A 19996-nucleotide genomic window follows, 5' to 3' on the forward strand; every position below is an offset into this window, starting at 1 on the left:
GCTAACTCCTGGGCAAAAATCCTTTTCCCCCTCTGAGAGAGGTGCATCTCATCTGGTGCCAGCAGGCCTGGTGTCGCATATGCCTTCCCTGATCAACAAAGCCAAAGTTCTGCTGGTGGCACCAGTCTCAAAGCCACATATTGATGAGCTGAGTCTGCCCGTCAACATTGATCCCTCCTATTGGAAAGGCAGAGGCAAACACGACCCGTGGCCCTGATCCTTTAAGCAGGCGCCCCAAAGCCCTAAAGTCCCTTTTGATTGCTCTTGGACTTCTTGCTACTTCGTCATCACCAGCCTGAACGAACAGTAGCGGGTATTAGGCAGAGGGCCGTACCAGGCGAGTGACTTTCCTGGCAACGTCTCTTACCCGAGCCCCAGGGAGGCAGCAGATTTCCCTGTGGGTTGGGTCTGGCCAGCAAATTGGGCCCTCTGTCCCTTTCGGAAGGGAGTCCCCCATGACGATAACCCTTCTTTCTTTCTTGATAGAAGATGTAGCGATGCAGGGATTACATTGCCTTGCCTTAGGCACCCCTTCCAACCGGGATGGGCTTTCGTCTACATCGCTGTTTTGACTGTCAAGTTCTAGAGCCTCGTACCTGCTAGGTAAGGCTAGTCAGGAAGGTGAGGTGGGCAGGGAGAGGGCTCGCCTACCACCCCGAGCAGAAACCTGCTGCCATTGCCCCCCGTGACCGAGGTCCCCTCCTACTGCCTGGTGGGATGGGGGAACCTTTGTCTGTTGTGTAGTGGCTGCCTGGTGGGATAGGGGAGCCTTTGTTTCTTGTGTGGCGGCCGGCTTGTGAGTCTGTCTCAGGGTGGGTAGAGTATGCTTTCACCGGTCAATTTCCCTCTCTGACTCCCTGAATTTCCCTCTCTGACTTGATTTCCTGTAATGTACCCTGTACCCTGAGCTGCACTCCAAGACAAACCTGTCTGGGATCTCATGCCTATCCATGAAAATGGAACCAAATAGGGGAACGAAAGTTTGGTCCGCCCTGCAGAAGAGTTCTGATAACCAAGGTTTGAGTACGTTTTAGTGACAGTCGCAGAAACACGTATGATTTTCCCCTCGTATATATTCTTAAAATAAAGAATCATGGTACCTGTTGCAGTTCTCCTGGAATTGTTGCTGAGCCTCAGCGTTGTCACGCCAAACTCTCTTCTCGCTGTCCCATAGTCCACTGGGGAAGAAAGAAATGATAAGACACATTACAGTCGGTAAGAAAATGTCCATTAAAGACCTATGAAGTGCATAAGCTAAACTTCCTCCCTCCAGTTCCTGGTCAGCTTTTAGGTTAAAAAATAATAATAAAAAAAAGCACTCTGGACCAAATCTTCTAAAGACCGTGCTTTGCCAGGTAGGTGGTTTGTGATTTTCTGAGCATAAGGACAGGGCAGAGCTAGCACCGCAAATAAAATACGCTCAAAGTGTAAGAGCTGCGTGCTATATGATGCAGATTAAACAGCGTCCGTAAGCTGGCTTTGGCTTCACAATATAGCCCCCACAAATGTTGGTGCCAAGTCAGAGCCACCCTTGTGTTTGGCTTGTTTGTAATCTCCTGTCCAACCTGTACCAGCATACACCAGATGCAGTTGATCATCAGGGCCCTCATTGTTTATAGGGCAGAGAAGTGACTGCTCTCCGTAGGGCATTAGTGCCAGCCACCAGCAGGTAAAGAACCCGCAAAATGACTGCAGTGGTCCTACTTCCTTTGTAAGCAGGGCTCGGCAAGGACTTGGAAGCATGGAGAGCCCACACCAGTCCCGGGGAAAGCACTATTAGCTCAACAGTTTCAGCGTGTCTCAAGTTTAGGGAAATCATCCAGAGACAGTATCCCTAAAACAGAGGTGAACTTGCAGAAGGTTGCAGACAGGACATTGATGTTTCTTCTCCGGGAACTCTCACCACTCCTTGTCAGAGCCCAGTGTTAGCCCTGTGCTTTCTCACATAGCACACTCAAAGAATAATTCATCGGTGTCGTCATCCTGGCCGGGTGGTCTGTAATAGACTCTCACAACGACATCCCCTTTATTTGACTGTCCCTTAATCCTTACCCAGAGCCTCTCAGCTTTGCCACTGACTTTGCCACCGCCAACTGCAAGCACCACACAGTCCATCCCCTCCTTTAAATACAGTGCCATCCCACCTCCTCGCCTGCCCTGCCTGTCCCTCCTGAGGAACCTGTAGCCATTATTGCAACACACCAGTCACAGGACTCATCCCACCAGGTTTCGCTGATGCTGATGATATGGTAGTTCTGGGACTGGGCCAAGACGTCTGGCTCATTCACTTTATTCCTCATACTGAGTGCGCTTGTGTAGAAGCACTTCGAATGCACCTCATTGTACGCAGCACCTCGTGGAGCAGACCGAAGGACCTCACTAGCACACAGTCCCTCTGATTCTAGCACGCCATCCCTCAGCTCATCGCCGGTGGGCCTGGTTTTATTCCTCTCCCCCTTCGACTCTAGTTTAAAGCCCTATCTATCAGCCCCGCTAACTCCTGGGCAAAAATCCTTTTCCCCCTCTGAGAGAGGTGCATCTCATCTGGTGCCAGCAGGCCTGGTGTCGCATATGCCTTCCCTGATCAACAAAGCCAAAGTTCTGCTGGTGGCACCAGTCTCAAAGCCACATATTGATGAGCTGAGTCTGCCCGTCAACATTGATCCCTCCTATTGGAAAGGCAGAGGCAAACACGACCCGTGGCCCTGATCCTTTAAGCAGGCGCCCCAAAGCCCTAAAGTCCCTTTTGATTGCTCTTGGACTTCTTGCTACTTCGTCATCACCAGCCTGAACGAACAGTAGCGGGTATTAGGCAGAGGGCCGTACCAGGCGAGTGACTTTCCTGGCAACGTCTCTTACCCGAGCCCCAGGGAGGCAGCAGATTTCCCTGTGGGTTGGGTCTGGCCAGCAAATTGGGCCCTCTGTCCCTTTCGGAAGGGAGTCCCCCATGACGATAACCCTTCTTTCTTTCTTGATAGAAGATGTAGCGATGCAGGGATTACATTGCCTTGCCTTAGGCACCCCTTCCAACCGGGATGGGCTTTCGTCTACATCGCTGTTTTGACTGTCAAGTTCTAGAGCCTCGTACCTGCTAGGTAAGGCTAGTCAGGAAGGTGAGGTGGGCAGGGAGAGGGCTCGCCTACCACCCCGAGCAGAAACCTGCTGCCATTGCCCCCCGTGACCGAGGTCCCCTCCTACTGCCTGGTGGGATGGGGGAACCTTTGTCTGTTGTGTAGTGGCTGCCTGGTGGGATAGGGGAGCCTTTGTTTCTTGTGTGGCGGCCGGCTTGTGAGTCTGTCTCAGGGTGGGTAGAGTATGCTTTCACCGGTCAATTTCCCTCTCTGACTCCCTGAATTTCCCTCTCTGACTTGATTTCCTGTAATGTACCCTGTACCCTGAGCTGCACTCCAAGACAAACCTGTCTGGGATCTCATGCCTATCCATGAAAATGGAACCAAATAGGGGAACGAAAGTTTGGTCCGCCCTGCAGAAGAGTTCTGATAACCAAGGTTTGAGTACGTTTTAGTGACAGTCGCAGAAACACGTATGATTTTCCCCTCGTATATATTCTTAAAATAAAGAATCATGGTACCTGTTGCAGTTCTCCTGGAATTGTTGCTGAGCCTCAGCGTTGTCACGCCAAACTCTCTTCTCGCTGTCCCATAGTCCACTGGGGAAGAAAGAAATGATAAGACACATTACAGTCGGTAAGAAAATGTCCATTAAAGACCTATGAAGTGCATAAGCTAAACTTCCTCCCTCCAGTTCCTGGTCAGCTTTTAGGTTAAAAAATAATAATAAAAAAAAGCACTCTGGACCAAATCTTCTAAAGACCGTGCTTTGCCAGGTAGGTGGTTTGTGATTTTCTGAGCATAAGGACAGGGCAGAGCTAGCACCGCAAATAAAATACGCTCAAAGTGTAAGAGCTGCGTGCTATATGATGCAGATTAAACAGCGTCCGTAAGCTGGCTTTGGCTTCACAATATAGCCCCCACAAATGTTGGTGCCAAGTCAGAGCCACCCTTGTGTTTGGCTTGTTTGTAATCTCCTGTCCAACCTGTACCAGCATACACCAGATGCAGTTGATCATCAGGGCCCTCATTGTTTATAGGGCAGAGAAGTGACTGCTCTCCGTAGGGCATTAGTGCCAGCCACCAGCAGGTAAAGAACCCGCAAAATGACTGCAGTGGTCCTACTTCCTTTGTAAGCAGGGCTCGGCAAGGACTTGGAAGCATGGAGAGCCCACACCAGTCCCGGGGAAAGCACTATTAGCTCAACAGTTTCAGCGTGTCTCAAGTTTAGGGAAATCATCCAGAGACAGTATCCCTAAAACAGAGGTGAACTTGCAGAAGGTTGCAGACAGGACATTGATGTTTCTTCTCCGGGAACTCTCACCACTCCTTGTCAGAGCCCAGTGTTAGCCCTGTGCTTTCTCACATAGCACACTCAAAGAATAATTCATCGGTGTCGTCATCCTGGCCGGGTGGTCTGTAATAGACTCTCACAACGACATCCCCTTTATTTGACTGTCCCTTAATCCTTACCCAGAGCCTCTCAGCTTTGCCACTGACTTTGCCACCGCCAACTGCAAGCACCACACAGTCCATCCCCTCCTTTAAATACAGTGCCATCCCACCTCCTCGCCTGCCCTGCCTGTCCCTCCTGAGGAACCTGTAGCCATTATTGCAACACACCAGTCACAGGACTCATCCCACCAGGTTTCGCTGATGCTGATGATATGGTAGTTCTGGGACTGGGCCAAGACGTCTGGCTCATTCACTTTATTCCTCATACTGAGTGCGCTTGTGTAGAAGCACTTCGAATGCACCTCATTGTACGCAGCACCTCGTGGAGCAGACCGAAGGACCTCACTAGCACACAGTCCCTCTGATTCTAGCACGCCATCCCTCAGCTCATCGCCGGTGGGCCTGGTTTTATTCCTCTCCCCCTTCGACTCTAGTTTAAAGCCCTATCTATAAGCCCCGCTAACTCCTGGGCAAAAATCCTTTTCCCCCTCTGAGAGAGGTGCATCTCATCTGGTGCCAGCAGGCCTGGTGTCGCATATGCCTTCCCTGATCAACAAAGCCAAAGTTCTGCTGGTGGCACCAGTCTCAAAGCCACATATTGATGAGCTGAGTCTGCCCGTCAACATTGATCCCTCCTATTGGAAAGGCAGAGGCAAACACGACCCGTGGCCCTGATCCTTTAAGCAGGCGCCCCAAAGCCCTAAAGTCCCTTTTGATTGCTCTTGGACTTCTTGCTACTTCGTCATCACCAGCCTGAACGAACAGTAGCGGGTATTAGGCAGAGGGCCGTACCAGGCGAGTGACTTTCCTGGCAACGTCTCTTACCCGAGCCCCAGGGAGGCAGCAGATTTCCCTGTGGGTTGGGTCTGGCCAGCAACTTGGGCCCTCTGTCCCTTTCGGAAGGGAGTCCCCCATGACGATAACCCTTCTTTCTTTCTTGATAGAAGATGTAGCGATGCAGGGATTACATTGCCTTGCCTTAGGCACCCCTTCCAACCGGGATGGGCTTTCGTCTACATCGCTGTTTTGACTGTCAAGTTCTAGAGCCTCGTACCTGCTAGGTAAGGCTAGTCAGGAAGGTGAGGTGGGCAGGGAGAGGGCTCGCCTACCACCCCGAGCAGAAACCTGCTGCCATTGCCCCCCGTGACCGAGGTCCCCTCCTACTGCCTGGTGGGATGGGGGAACCTTTGTCTGTTGTGTAGTGGCTGCCTGGTGGGATAGGGGAGCCTTTGTTTCTTGTGTGGCGGCCGGCTTGTGAGTCTGTCTCAGGGTGGGTAGAGTATGCTTTCACCGGTCAATTTCCCTCTCTGACTCCCTGAATTTCCCTCTCTGACTTGATTTCCTGTAATGTACCCTGTACCCTGAGCTGCACTCCAAGACAAACCTGTCTGGGATCTCATGCCTATCCATGAAAATGGAACCAAATAGGGGAACGAAAGTTTGGTCCGCCCTGCAGAAGAGTTCTGATAACCAAGGTTTGAGTACGTTTTAGTGACAGTCGCAGAAACACGTATGATTTTCCCCTCGTATATATTCTTAAAATAAAGAATCATGGTACCTGTTGCAGTTCTCCTGGAATTGTTGCTGAGCCTCAGCGTTGTCACGCCAAACTCTCTTCTCGCTGTCCCATAGTCCACTGGGGAAGAAAGAAATGATAAGACACATTACAGTCGGTAAGAAAATGTCCATTAAAGACCTATGAAGTGCATAAGCTAAACTTCCTCCCTCCAGTTCCTGGTCAGCTTTTAGGTTAAAAAATAATAATAAAAAAAAGCACTCTGGACCAAATCTTCTAAAGACCGTGCTTTGCCAGGTAGGTGGTTTGTGATTTTCTGAGCATAAGGACAGGGCAGAGCTAGCACCGCAAATAAAATACGCTCAAAGTGTAAGAGCTGCGTGCTATATGATGCAGATTAAACAGCGTCCGTAAGCTGGCTTTGGCTTCACAATATAGCCCCCACAAATGTTGGTGCCAAGTCAGAGCCACCCTTGTGTTTGGCTTGTTTGTAATCTCCTGTCCAACCTGTACCAGCATACACCAGATGCAGTTGATCATCAGGGCCCTCATTGTTTATAGGGCAGAGAAGTGACTGCTCTCCGTAGGGCATTAGTGCCAGCCACCAGCAGGTAAAGAACCCGCAAAATGACTGCAGTGGTCCTACTTCCTTTGTAAGCAGGGCTCGGCAAGGACTTGGAAGCATGGAGAGCCCACACCAGTCCCGGGGAAAGCACTATTAGCTCAACAGTTTCAGCGTGTCTCAAGTTTAGGGAAATCATCCAGAGACAGTATCCCTAAAACAGAGGTGAACTTGCAGAAGGTTGCAGACAGGACATTGATGTTTCTTCTCCGGGAACTCTCACCACTCCTTGTCAGAGCCCAGTGTTAGCCCTGTGCTTTCTCACATAGCACACTCAAAGAATAATTCATCGGTGTCGTCATCCTGGCCGGGTGGTCTGTAATAGACTCTCACAACGACATCCCCTTTATTTGACTGTCCCTTAATCCTTACCCAGAGCCTCTCAGCTTTGCCACTGACTTTGCCACCGCCAACTGCAAGCACCACACAGTCCATCCCCTCCTTTAAATACAGTGCCATCCCACCTCCTCGCCTGCCCTGCCTGTCCCTCCTGAGGAACCTGTAGCCATTATTGCAACACACCAGTCACAGGACTCATCCCACCAGGTTTCGCTGATGCTGATGATATGGTAGTTCTGGGACTGGGCCAAGACGTCTGGCTCATTCACTTTATTCCTCATACTGAGTGCGCTTGTGTAGAAGCACTTCGAATGCACCTCATTGTACGCAGCACCTCGTGGAGCAGACCGAAGGACCTCACTAGCACACAGTCCCTCTGATTCTAGCACGCCATCCCTCAGCTCATCGCCGGTGGGCCTGGTTTTATTCCTCTCCCCCTTCGACTCTAGTTTAAAGCCCTATCTATAAGCCCCGCTAACTCCTGGGCAAAAATCCTTTTCCCCCTCTGAGAGAGGTGCATCTCATCTGGTGCCAGCAGGCCTGGTGTCGCATATGCCTTCCCTGATCAACAAAGCCAAAGTTCTGCTGGTGGCACCAGTCTCAAAGCCACATATTGATGAGCTGAGTCTGCCCGTCAACATTGATCCCTCCTATTGGAAAGGCAGAGGCAAACACGACCCGTGGCCCTGATCCTTTAAGCAGGCGCCCCAAAGCCCTAAAGTCCCTTTTGATTGCTCTTGGACTTCTTGCTACTTCGTCATCACCAGCCTGAACGAACAGTAGCGGGTATTAGGCAGAGGGCCGTACCAGGCGAGTGACTTTCCTGGCAACGTCTCTTACCCGAGCCCCAGGGAGGCAGCAGATTTCCCTGTGGGTTGGGTCTGGCCAGCAAATTGGGCCCTCTGTCCCTTTCGGAAGGGAGTCCCCCATGACGATAACCCTTCTTTCTTTCTTGATAGAAGATGTAGCGATGCAGGGGTTACATTGCCTTGCCTTAGGCACCCCTTCCAACCGGGATGGGCTTTCGTCTACATCGCTGTTTTGACTGTCAAGTTCTAGAGCCTCGTACCTGCTAGGTAAGGCTAGTCAGGAAGGTGAGGTGGGCAGGGAGAGGGCTCGCCTACCACCCCGAGCAGAAACCTGCTGCCATTGCCTCCCGTGACCGAGGTCCCCTCCTACTGCCTGGTGGGATGGGGGAACCTTTGTCTGTTGTGTAGTGGCTGCCTGGTGGGATAGGGGAGCCTTTGTTTCTTGTGTGGCGGCCGGCTTGTGAGTCTGTCTCAGGGTGGGTAGAGTATGCTTTCACCGGTCAATTTCCCTCTCTGACTCCCTGAATTTCCCTCTCTGACTTGATTTCCTGTAATGTACCCCGTACCCTGAGCTGCACTCCAAGACAAACCTGTCTGGGATCTCATGCCTATCCATGAAAATGGAACCAAATAGGAGAACGAAAGTTTGGTCCGCCCTGCAGAAGAGTTCTGATAACCAAGGTTTGAGTACGTTTTAGTGACAGTCGCAGAAACACGTATGATTTTCCCCTCGTATATATTCTTAAAATAAAGAATCATGGTACCTGTTGCAGTTCTCCTGGAATTGTTGCTGAGCCTCAGCGTTGTCACGCCAAACTCTCTTCTCGCTGTCCCATAGTCCACTGGGGAAGAAAGAAATGATAAGACACATTACAGTCGGTAAGAAAATGTCCATTAAAGACCTATGAAGTGCATAAGCTAAACTTCCTCCCTCCAGTTCCTGGTCAGCTTTTAGGTTAAAAAATAATAATAAAAAAAAGCACTCTGGACCAAATCTTCTAAAGACCGTGCTTTATTCCTCTCCCCCTTCGACTCTAGTTTAAAGCCAGGACAGGCTTGCAGACAGGACATTGATATTTCTTTTCCGGGAAGTCTCACCACTCCTTGTCAGAGCCCAGTGTTAGCCCTGTGCTTTCTCACAGCACACTCCTGCCAGACTGAGTACAGAAGGAAAAGGTGTGACAAAAGACATCTGCAGGTTAGGGAGGAACAGATTTTGCAGAACTGGTAGAGAAATCAAGTGAGAAGGCTGGAGAGGTGAGGGAGCTAGGGAGAGCAAGCACGCCAGACAGTTGTGGTGTAGGGAGAGGGAACAGGGTCCCAACAGTATCCACCAGCTCTCCAACCCGCAGCTACAGGTGGCATCTTGCATCACATTTTTCAGGCTTAGCACAGTTATTCTTGTTGAGGCATGCCCAAAGGACTTGCTTGCAGGTCTCTGTCAAGAAGGAGGCCTTGTCTGCCGGGGCATACCCAGGCCTTTTCTTGCCAAAAGAGGAATGTGGTCAAATCCTCCGCTGGGTTTCTGTCCCACAGAGAGCTCCCTCAGAGGTATGAGGAACGGCTATGCCTTCCCTGGCTCCAGCGCCAAAGGCTGTGGAGGAAGTGGGCTTCTTCCTGTGTGAGCATTGCTATGTAAACACCAAGTATATGGTTCCCAGACACCCCTGCACAAAACTGCACAGTAATATTCCCAAGTAGCTGTCAGCAATGCTAGAGCCTGCCTTGGCCTGCGGGTTCTTTGCTTCTGCTACTGAAGGCGCGGTGGGTAGTTGAGGGAATCGAACACTCTTTTGAAAGAAGAAACCCAGGACACATATGGGCACCATGAAAACTTGTGCCCAAAACTGTGCTGTCACAAGAAACCTTTTATTGCTTGCTTGTTTGCTTTCCTTCCTTTTATGGCTAATCTGTGGTTAATTTTAGGACACAGACATTAACATTTTAGGGTTAATGTCTGTGTCCCAGCCCATGCGTGCCACAGCTGGGCTGTGCAGGGGATGGCACTAGGCCAGGAACTAGCTGTGTTGTATTTTTCTTGGTGGCACTGCCAGCCTCAACAAGCTGGACTATGGTCTTAGGGTAGGTAACAGTCCACATGGATCTGCTTTTATCTCTGTAAAAAGTCCTCAAGTTTCCCTTCCAGCCAAAGAGGTGATTATTGTCCTAACACCCCTTGCCATAGAAGCTGGGAACATGAAGGACAATGGTGGAACTGCAGGGGTCCATAACTCTGGACCACCAGAATGAGGATATAGAAGATATTTTCTGCTTGCCAGACTCACCTAAGGTCTTTTTCCACCTTCATCCTTTCTGTCACATTGAGATGTAAGGCCTCTGTCCCTGAAGTCATGTTTCCACAGGCTGATTTTTGCCATGAGCCATTTAATATTTCTCTGTGGAAAAAAAGGAAAGGAAATTCTTAAAATGAAGGGAAAAAAAAGATCACATACTCTAAAGAGGTACCTTATAAAAGACAGCCAGCCTCATGAGCAGATACCCCATGGCTACATCCATGACAGTGAATAGATCAGAGCCAGGGTACAGGCTCCAGGGCATATGATGGCACAGCACATTCCTGGATGCAGTTTTGGCAGAAGTGAGCTAGCCCTCTCCCACATGATGCCTAGCACAGTTCAGGGGACTGTACAGGCCAGGGTTTCCTAAAAATAGGTGGAGGATTTGAGCAATCATTAGGGCTGGATGAAGTGGGCAGGATAAAGGGAGACCTCCCAGAAAAGAAACAAAACCCAGAACTGTAGAGTGTGGGGAACAACAAATGAAGGTGGCTGGTGTGCTGAGATCAACTTCATACGGTATGTGTTGTTTTTGTTTTTAATAGAGAAGAACAAAGCAATATGTTCTCAAGGTGATTTTCATTTCTAACCCGCTCTGTGCCCCGTTTCCCGATGAGAACCCCAAACATCAACTACTATTGCAAAGGCAATCCCAGATTCAGGTGCTTCTGCAGCTCAGATACAGGTAGAGCAGACAGCAAGGTCCTTCCCACAGCAAGGCAGCATCAGGGGAAGCCTATGCATCACTTTATGCTGATCCACATCTACATGATCTCTGCAAGGGGCTGTCCTGCCCCTCTCTCCCAGGACTTCCCCATTTCTCTCCTGCTCAAATGGATTTTGGATTTGTTTACTTGAATGGCTTGGTTTTCAGCCAGATCACTTGATTTACAGCCTTTAACTGAGGATACCTTTTTTTTTTTTTTTTTTTTTTTAATTTGAGCTCAACATTTCAGTATAAAATCTGCATTTAAGTCAGCCTTTCCCCTCAAAACAAAGGAGCACAGAGAGGGAGCCCCTGAAGTCTAGGATCTATTACACTGTTTATACTGTTCTTTCCAATTTCTTTTCCTTTCACATGCATTCAAGGTGTGCCTTATACTTCAGAGCTGAATTTGATCACAGGGGATTGACTGACCCTGTGACTCCACAGGGAAGCTCCACAGGACAGGAGGTAGGAAACAGAACTGTTTGAAATAATTTAGTCAGGAAATGTTTGAAGTTCCCTTCCTGCAAGCCCCCAGACCTACTAGGTATAAGTTTAAACTATAAGTCTAAAGTGTAAGTTTAGCCAGAGACAACCCCTGTGCAACATACCTGTCAACTTCTGAAATCCCCTCTATATGATAAGTATCCGTATACTCTCCATGCATCCTGATTTGGCTGTTGGAAAAAATGCCAGGTCGATCCTTGTGGTTACAGGAGGAGAAAATATTTGCCCACATGAATGGCAGCACTGTGCCCCTAGGAGAGCAGAGAGCAAATGCAAGTGCCAGGGACTTTCTTGCTTACATACTTTGAGTTTCAGCCCTTCTTTTTACAAGAAAGGGTGCTCTTTCCTTTCGTTGATATCAGAATCTCCCTCCAGCCAATAAAGACAGGGTGGGGGTGGCTTCATGCTGCAGTAGCAGCCAGAGCAGGTTCGATTTCATCCCAATCCGGTATATTTATTCCTGTGTAACCCCAGAGCTGTGCTCGTTTGTGCTGCTGTCAGACATGGCCAGCGATTCAGTCTTTGTCGTTGCTATAGATTTTGGCACATCCTACAGCGGGTACTGTTTTTCCCTTGCTTCAGGTACAGACCAAATCCGCCAGGTGTTCTGGGGAACAGAGCATGGTCTCAAGACCCCGAAGACACCCACATGCATCTTGTTTGACCAGAAGCAGGAGTTCAGGAAATTTGGCTATGATGCTGTGATGAAGTACAAGAGCCTGCCCTCCAGCGAAGCTGACAAGTGGTACTTCTTCCAGAACTTCAAGATGATACTGTACAACATGGTATGTAGAGTGGTTACTGCTAATGCAAGTCAGAGTTATTTTGTTTATTTGAGGGGTGTGGATTAAAGGAATTGGTGAAGGGAACAGAGTAATCTGGCTGGCCAAGATAAATGAACAGAAGTCAAAGGGCATTTTGATAAACAGAAGAAGAAATGATATACATTCTTAATTAGCTGAGGGCTTCACGAGACTGCAGACCCCGTTGAAGCCAAATACTTGTTCATAACAAAAAACTGCCCTGCTCTAGAACTTAGCAGAGAAACTAACCTCTCTCTGGAACTTTCTACCTCAGTCTTGTAAATAAAACAAAAGAAGTTTCTTGTAATTCAAGATGGGTTGACCCAGGGTCAGCTTGTCTATCCCTCCCCCAAAGGAATGTGCTCAAGCCATTTTTATGGGTGTCTGTCTGTCTTTCAAGCAAGTAGTAGTTATCGTTTTTCTCCGAAGGCTCTGTGCTAGTTCAGAATTCTTCATGGCTTTTTCTGGTATGGTTTGTTCAACCAAACATCATGCTACCTCAGGGCTTCCTTGTCTGTGCTCTGGGGTCCCACAGGACCTCCCACAGGTCTTCCACCTTTTTCTGCTTTTTGCCTATTGAGATTAACTTTTTCTAAGTGTCACCATCTACTTTTATTAGTTCACTTTGGCTCTGTGCTTTTCATTTTACTTTGTATGCCCTCAACATTAGTGTTTCTCCACTGTGAGTGTTTGCACAAGGTCTTTCTTACTACTTGATGTGTGCTTGCTACTAACCCAGAGCACAGAGTCAGCCCCAGATAAAGTCCCTTGTCTGCTTTTTAGCATTCTCCAGTGCTAAGCAATGAGTGCTGATCCAGGTGTGGGGGAGGTGGGAGGCCGCTGTAAGGACTTCCCTCCCCAGGAAAGGTGTGAACGATGTGGTCTGACATATTGTCACCCGTAGAGTGATAGGCTCTTACTCACTTTTGGGGCAGGGCGTTTGGAGAGAGATTTTAGTTAAAGCCCATTTCTCTGCACCCACGGAGTGAGTGGTTAAGGGAAATTTCATCAGAAAGAGACAAGAGAGGGAAACAACAGTTTCCAGATACCTACCTTGTTATTTCTGAATCTCCACAGAAAGTGCCCGTGGAGAATACGCGTCACCTTCTGTTGACTGAGCCAGGAACAGTGGCAGGAAATGAGTTTATAAGTAAAAATGAACAAAGATTGCTTTTCTTTCCAGTGGCTGCACAGAGCCTTTTCTGGTTATTATAGCTGGGCAGACCCTGGACCTGCCTACTTACCTACATTGGCTGTAAAGGGTCCCAAGTTGACGGAGTTGATTATCCAGCTCATGATTGTTCTGATTTAGGGCCATCTTTCATAGAATCATAGACTCATTTAGGTTGGAAAAGACCTTTAAGACCATCTGGAGATATTCAAGGCCCGTCTGGACGCCTACCTGGGCAACCTGCTGTAGGGAACCTGCTTTGGCAGGTTGATCTCTTGACCCGATGATCTTTTGAGGTCCCTTCCAACCCCTACAATTCTGTGATTCTGTGTGTGTGATCTGGTCCACCCTTTAACCTAGCACTGCCGAGTCCACCATTAAACCATGTCCCTAAGCTCTACATCTACATGTTTTTTGAAGACCTCTAGGGATGGTGACACAACTACTTCCCTGGGCAGCCTGCTTGAGCCATCTTTGATGGCTGCTGAAGCAGAACAAAGAGAAACATGTGGTAAAGGCTGGCTTACAAAACTTCTTTGGATACAGGCAACAATTTCCACATTCCTAGACAGAGCAGGGAAGCAGGAACTGATGGAGGAAGTTTGGGGCTCCTGGAAGAGACCGAGAAAGTGTCAGAGCAGCCATCTGCCTCAGGTTTCACATATACCCAGGCAGACACATAAGCCCATAAACCAAGAGGACACATTACAGATAAACTGTATTAGAACAGACAGATATTTGTCTGTATATTTTTCCAGTGTATATTTTGTTAACTGCATACACAAGAGCATAGGAGCAACCTGAAGTCACTGTACATACGTCTGGGAAATGTAGGATGATGTCACATAGAAAGTACAATTATCCCCACTATTGTTCAGGAGGATCAATAGGGTCTTTATAAAATTTGGAACATGAGAAACAGTTGACTTATCAACCACACCAGTATTTTGCCTATTGAAATATAATAGGTAAGCAGTTTGGTAGCTGACCTGTGTCTATTAGACTTCAGTTTAGATACATAATGAAGCCATTTGGGGGAATTTACTGAGATTTGGAGACAGGACCTCCTTCTGTAGCATGTTCTGTGCAGTGCTCAGTGTAAAGAGGACAGGACTGTTACTGAGACTTCCACATTTAACCCCGAGACATTTTTACTGTTTTCTCTCAATTGTAGAAGGTCACTCCTGACATGGAGATAGAAGCAACCAATGGAAAGACACTTCCTGCACTTATGGTCTTTGCTGAAAGCCTACGCTACATGAAGCAACATGCCCTGAACACTGTCCAAGAGGCCTCTTTCCACACTGTTTGTGACCCCCAGGAGATCACCTGGGTCATTACTGTCCCGGCCATATGGAGTGCAGCTGCCAGGCAGTTCATGCGGCTGGCAGCAATAGAGGTAAAAGCAGTGGTTATCCCACTTCCTCAGATTATCTTCTCAGATTTCTTCACCTATCAAGGAAGAGGAAATGTTCTTTTTTTAAACAACCTGCATTTCTAATTTCTATCCATCAGGGAGATGAATCTCCCATGATATGTGTGTAGGGGGATGTCCTGAGCTGGAAGTAACAACTGCTCTGCCCCTTCCCCTGCCACTGCCTAGAAATGAGCCCACAGAGATCAGTGGTGCAAGAAGCATTACTCCAGTGTGGGTGAGAACAGCCTCACTAGCGGATGGTGTTCATGCAGCAATCTTGCCACCTTTCCTGAACTGACACTTCTGTTGTGATTTTAGGCAGGACTCATCTCTGACATGATTTCTGAGAAGCTGATTATTGCCCTGGAGCCAGAGGCTGCATCACTCTGGTGCAAACAGCTTCCACAACAAGGGTTTATCGTAGAGGCCAGTGACAAGAAAAAGTTTGAAGACTCCCCTGGGATCCAGTATATTGTTGTTGACTGTGGAGGTAAAATTTTCCTTGTTCAACAGGTACAATCTTTGCTGGGTGCGGAGTGTGGCTGTTTTGCCATGTCTAACACAGAGGGCCCCAAAGGACTGCAGAGCAGTCCCAGAGCTTGAGCAGTCCCAGAGCTTGAACTCCACTACTGTGATTGTCATGGTATTTTTATTTTTCTTTCTTTCTTCATGAGATCCCATGGGCAGGCAGCAAAATGGGAAGAAAGGACAGGTCTTCTAAAGGCTTGATCCATGGCAAATGTAGGTCAATGAGCGTCTGATGTCTTCCAGCACTTCAGGCCAGCCAGGCGCTGCACAATCTCCTGCCATCATGCCAGATCAGCCTGCTCCCTGTTCCAGCACTGACCACTGATGCACACCCACACGCTATTGAGTAGCTTCCTCTATAGGAGCAAGTGCAGCGCCCACTGAACTGGCCAAAGTGATTAACTAGTAGGTCCTGTAGAGTAAATAATTAAGAATAGTTAATAGAGCACCACTTAGTAATTTCTGTTGTTTTCTGTGGGAGTTTTTTTAGAGTGACATGAATTTACTACCAAGAGCACTCTGGTGATTGCAAACAAATACTGACAAAGTATCAAGAGCACCACAGGTTTCTCAGAGTCTCACCACCACTGTTCATTTTAACTCAGAGCTTGTATAACAAAAGGCAAGAGTCAACTTAAATTTAGTGCTTAAATTTAGGAAATCTAAAGGCATACAGGCAATAGAGAAGGAGAGCAGATGTGAAAAAGAAAACAGCAGAAAAGCACACCTGAGACCCAGGAGTTCAGAAAGTAAGACTATATTCAGTGAAAAGTAAGGATCTCATGTAATTCAGAGAGAACATCTAACTTCATTTGTCTTTGCGTATGTGTCTGTGTAGGTGGCACAATAGACATCACAGTACATGAGATCCAAGAAAACCATTATCTGAAGGAGTTACACAAGGTATCTGGAGGTGGATGGGGAGGCAACAGAGTGGATGAAAACTTCAGTGCATTCCTCAGAGAAATATTTGACAATGGTGTATGGGATAAATATGTAAAGAACCACCCTACCGAATTACAACATATGATGTACAACTTCAGTCTACAGAAATGCTCTGCCAGCAGGGAGGCAGTCTACATACGTTGCTACTACAACTTGACAAGAGTGGCAGAAAGCAGGAAGGAGATCTCTCAGTTCTTCAAAAAAGTCACAGGAGCTGTATGGTGTGATGGGATGATCATGATTACATATGAGAAAATGAAGAGCTTTTTTGAATACAGTATCAAAAATATTGTTGGTACTTTGAGGGAAATCCTTGGCAAGCCTGAGATGGCCAAGGTACAGTATATTTTACTTGTGGGAGGTTTTTCGACTAGCATCATCTTGAGGGATGCAATCCATCAGGCTTTTAGCAAGAAGTATCATATCCTTTGTCCCATGGAGGCCCAAGCTGCTGTTGCAAAAGGGGCTGTTTTATTTGGAGTCAATCCAAAAATCATTGCCTCAAGAATCAGTGCTCGGACATATGGCGTAGAAGTATGCACAAGATTTGATGCTGCTATCCACGACTTTTGTAAACGATTTGTCTCAAAAGCTGATGGGCTTGTTTATTGCAAAGGTATCTTCAAGAAATTGGTGGGAATTGAGGAGTCAGTGAATATAAATGAAGTTGCTGAATATATTTTCAGTCCAGTAGAACCAGATCAGACAAGTGTATGCTTTGCTTTCTACTCCACAGAAAAGCAGTGTCCTCAGTATGTAGATGAGGAAGGGATGGAACTGCTTGGCTCATGCACAGTACCAATGCCAGACACAAGTCTGGGGAAGAAACGCAAACTGAGGCTGGATGTTAAATTTGGGCTTACTGAATTTAAAGCCACAGCTACAGACATTACTTCCAAACAAAGTCGGACAATTGTGATAGATTTTTTAACTGTGTAAATGCTTGGTTCTTAGAGCAGCAGGGACAACAAATTCAAGGGACAGCCTAAGCGGTAGGTACCAACTACTACAATGGAAAAGGCAAATGGACCATAAAGGTTATTAGCCATTCTTAATTTGAAATCAGGTCTCTTTATCTGGAGTCCAGGTTTAATTCTGCCAGGGGTGACATTTAAATGGATTAGAGTTTTCTTCAGAACATCACTTAGAAATATGTTATGTATAATTAAGGGGCTTTTGTCCCAGTCAAAAGTACTATGTGAAGCAGTAATTCAGTGACATCTGGGAGCTAGTATCCAAAACCTATGTGAGTGTTGTGTTTCCATTAAACCATTTGGTGGTTTTATCTCATTGACTGGGCAGATACTACTGCTAGATTGTAATATTATGGATATGAATAGTGCTTATGCAGTTGCCTGAGCCCTTATGTCCAGCTGAAGATACTCCCTATATCACTGACTTGGGCTTAATGTTTTCTATTTCCATAAAAGCTCATTTCTTTGCCTCCTGTCTAGAGCACCTGTGAGCAGGCTCAGCAAAATGTGGCCTGTGTGAATCCAAATTTGTCCAAGAAAAGGATGTAATAATGAAGTGTGCTGGGTCTGTCTGGGATGCAGTTAACTTTCTTCATGACTCTAATGTTTGTGTTTGTAACTTTACCAAAATTCTAGAATGTGATTTTAATTACTCAGCTCCTGTCACCTCTTACCAACTTATTACACCCAATTATACTTTACTTCATGATCTGCTGCCTACTCTTATTGGAATGAACCTTACCCTGGTGAAGAAATTGCAGTTATATGAAGACTTGAAGCTGTTGATGAAACAAGTTTGAGAAAATGGACAAAAGACTGTCCATCATGATATAGAAGAAATACACCGAGTGATGGAAAGAGTAAAGAAAGATGAACAGCACCGTTGGTGGGACACTTTGTTTGGATGGTCGCCAACTGCCACAGGAATCTTCAACAAGATGTTTCACCCTGTTGTTGTTTGGTTAACACTCTCTGCATTATGCTTTATACTAACAATTAGTTTGTATGTTAAACTCTGGACTGTGATGAAACGTTTAGTATCCTTACACGAAATACATACACTCAATAATCCTCATCCCGAGAATGTATGTGATATACCCGATACATTTCAAATGTCATGAAGCTTGAGTGACTATAGTCATGGGGTGGATTATACTTCCTCGAGCAGGAAGTCCTGCCTACATAGCAACAAGTCCACTACCCAATCAGGCCTTAAAACTGTTATTGTATATGTGTGTGCTAAGGATATAGCTTCTCTGCCTAATGCTGAACTGTCCCCGTGTAAATATTCATTCAGATACACTGAATTAAAAATCAGCATTGGAATCTACGTTAGCTGCAATGACTGTGTTAGAACCACTGCTATCCATCTACTTAATGCTTGTCAGCCATTAGAACAGGATTCAGAGGTTTAATCTGTAAATATGTTATGCCTCATGCTGTATAAAAGCTGAACTATTTTGAATACAATACATGTGTTTTCATGTTTACAATCTTAAATGCACATTAAAAATACTCACAGCAGAAACCTGAGTAGATTTCTATAGAGTGAGATGATATTTTTCTGTAAAATACATAAGGGCTATTCTGGGTGGCTAAGGTCCACATGGTTTGCACATTCCCCATGCCATTATTTTTGTCCCTCTTGCTCCCAGTCTGGCAGTGGTTGGTCCCCAGACCAAACCTGTTTCAAGTCTGTCTGTGCCACTGGAGAGAGAAAAGGAGAATTTAAGACAGAGCACTCTGTATTTTTCTTGCCCTTTTGAATTTGCACTTTCGCCAGTGCAAAGTACAACACAGCTCCACTCAAGTCCACAGTGCTCAATGTAGGAGGGAACTGCCAGACACACCTGCAATACTAGTGAAAGCAATGTGGAGATTATAAGGTGCTTCTCCGTGCAGGACTATATTTTTTCATAGCTATTTTTTGCTCCCTTCTTCCTTTTACCATGACTGTGACGTTTCCATTAAGTTCAGGTTAGACATTAGGAGAAACCCAGTGCATTGGGAGAGAATTAAACTCAACAGCTGCAGGTTTGTTGCTTCCTCTACAACCTGTCATGCACTCAGGGTCTGTTAACCAATGGTCCCACTGTCGCATTAAAGGGGACTTACCAGAGTCCAGTGTTTGCCTGTTTCAGAGCCCTGCTAAGGGCATTCACTGGAACAGTTTCACAAAGTTGAAAGTATTTGCAGTCCAACGTTTGCCTGTTTCAGAGAACCGCCAAGGACTTTCACTGAGACAGTTTTACAAAGTTGAACGTATTTAATAAGGAGACAGATATAACAGATTAGGAATTGCCGTTAATAAATACACTTACTGCAATAGCACTAATATATAACAATAGTGCTAGCAAAATGGTATCCTGGGTATCCCTCACCACAGTGTGAAGGTGAAGAGCTTACCAAGAAGGCATCCCTGTCTTGGTGGAGGAGAAAGGGCACAGCCTCTTCTAGGTTTCCAATTTCTTCTTTTCTCTCCCAGCTCTTCCTTTTTCCTCACTCCAACTTGATCTTCACTTCTTTTTTCTTCCTACTTCCCCTTTTTTTTCTTTCTTCTTCTGTTTTGTTTTGTTGTTGTTGTTGTTGGTTGCCTTTTTCTTTTTTTTTCACACTAACTCCTAACACTTTAATATCCTAATCTTATCTGTTCCCTCCCTGCAGTGACATTTTGCATTATTTGGGTGCAGAGTTGAGTACTGTAGTCATATATGTTTAGCATGTACTCCTCTAAGCTCATTAACATATTCAGGGTTGTGAACTTTAATATTCATTTTACAACTAATGAAGCAAAACGTTTCACTTGGGCACCGTGGCCCTCAGGGTTCTCTTCTGC

At 46.7% G+C, this 19996-nt stretch overlaps 1 protein-coding gene across 1 annotated transcript; it reads left to right on the forward strand.

Moving 5' to 3' along the window:
- The first annotated feature begins 11225 nt into the window (after window positions 1–11225).
- LOC121069113 (heat shock 70 kDa protein 12A-like) lies at window positions 11226–17267 on the forward strand. Its single transcript, XM_040554873.1, has 4 exons — window positions 11226–12107; window positions 14471–14695; window positions 15032–15203; window positions 16080–17267. Exons 1-4 carry the CDS (start codon window positions 11826–11828, stop codon window positions 17123–17125), a joined length of 1725 nt encoding a protein of 574 aa, XP_040410807.1. The 5' UTR covers window positions 11226–11825; the 3' UTR covers window positions 17126–17267.
- The last annotated feature ends 2729 nt before the right edge of the window (window positions 17268–19996 follow it).

This window comes from Cygnus olor, chromosome 1 (genome assembly GCF_009769625.2).
Source record: "Cygnus olor isolate bCygOlo1 chromosome 1, bCygOlo1.pri.v2, whole genome shotgun sequence".
Classification (NCBI taxonomy): Eukaryota; Metazoa; Chordata; class Aves; order Anseriformes; family Anatidae; genus Cygnus; species Cygnus olor.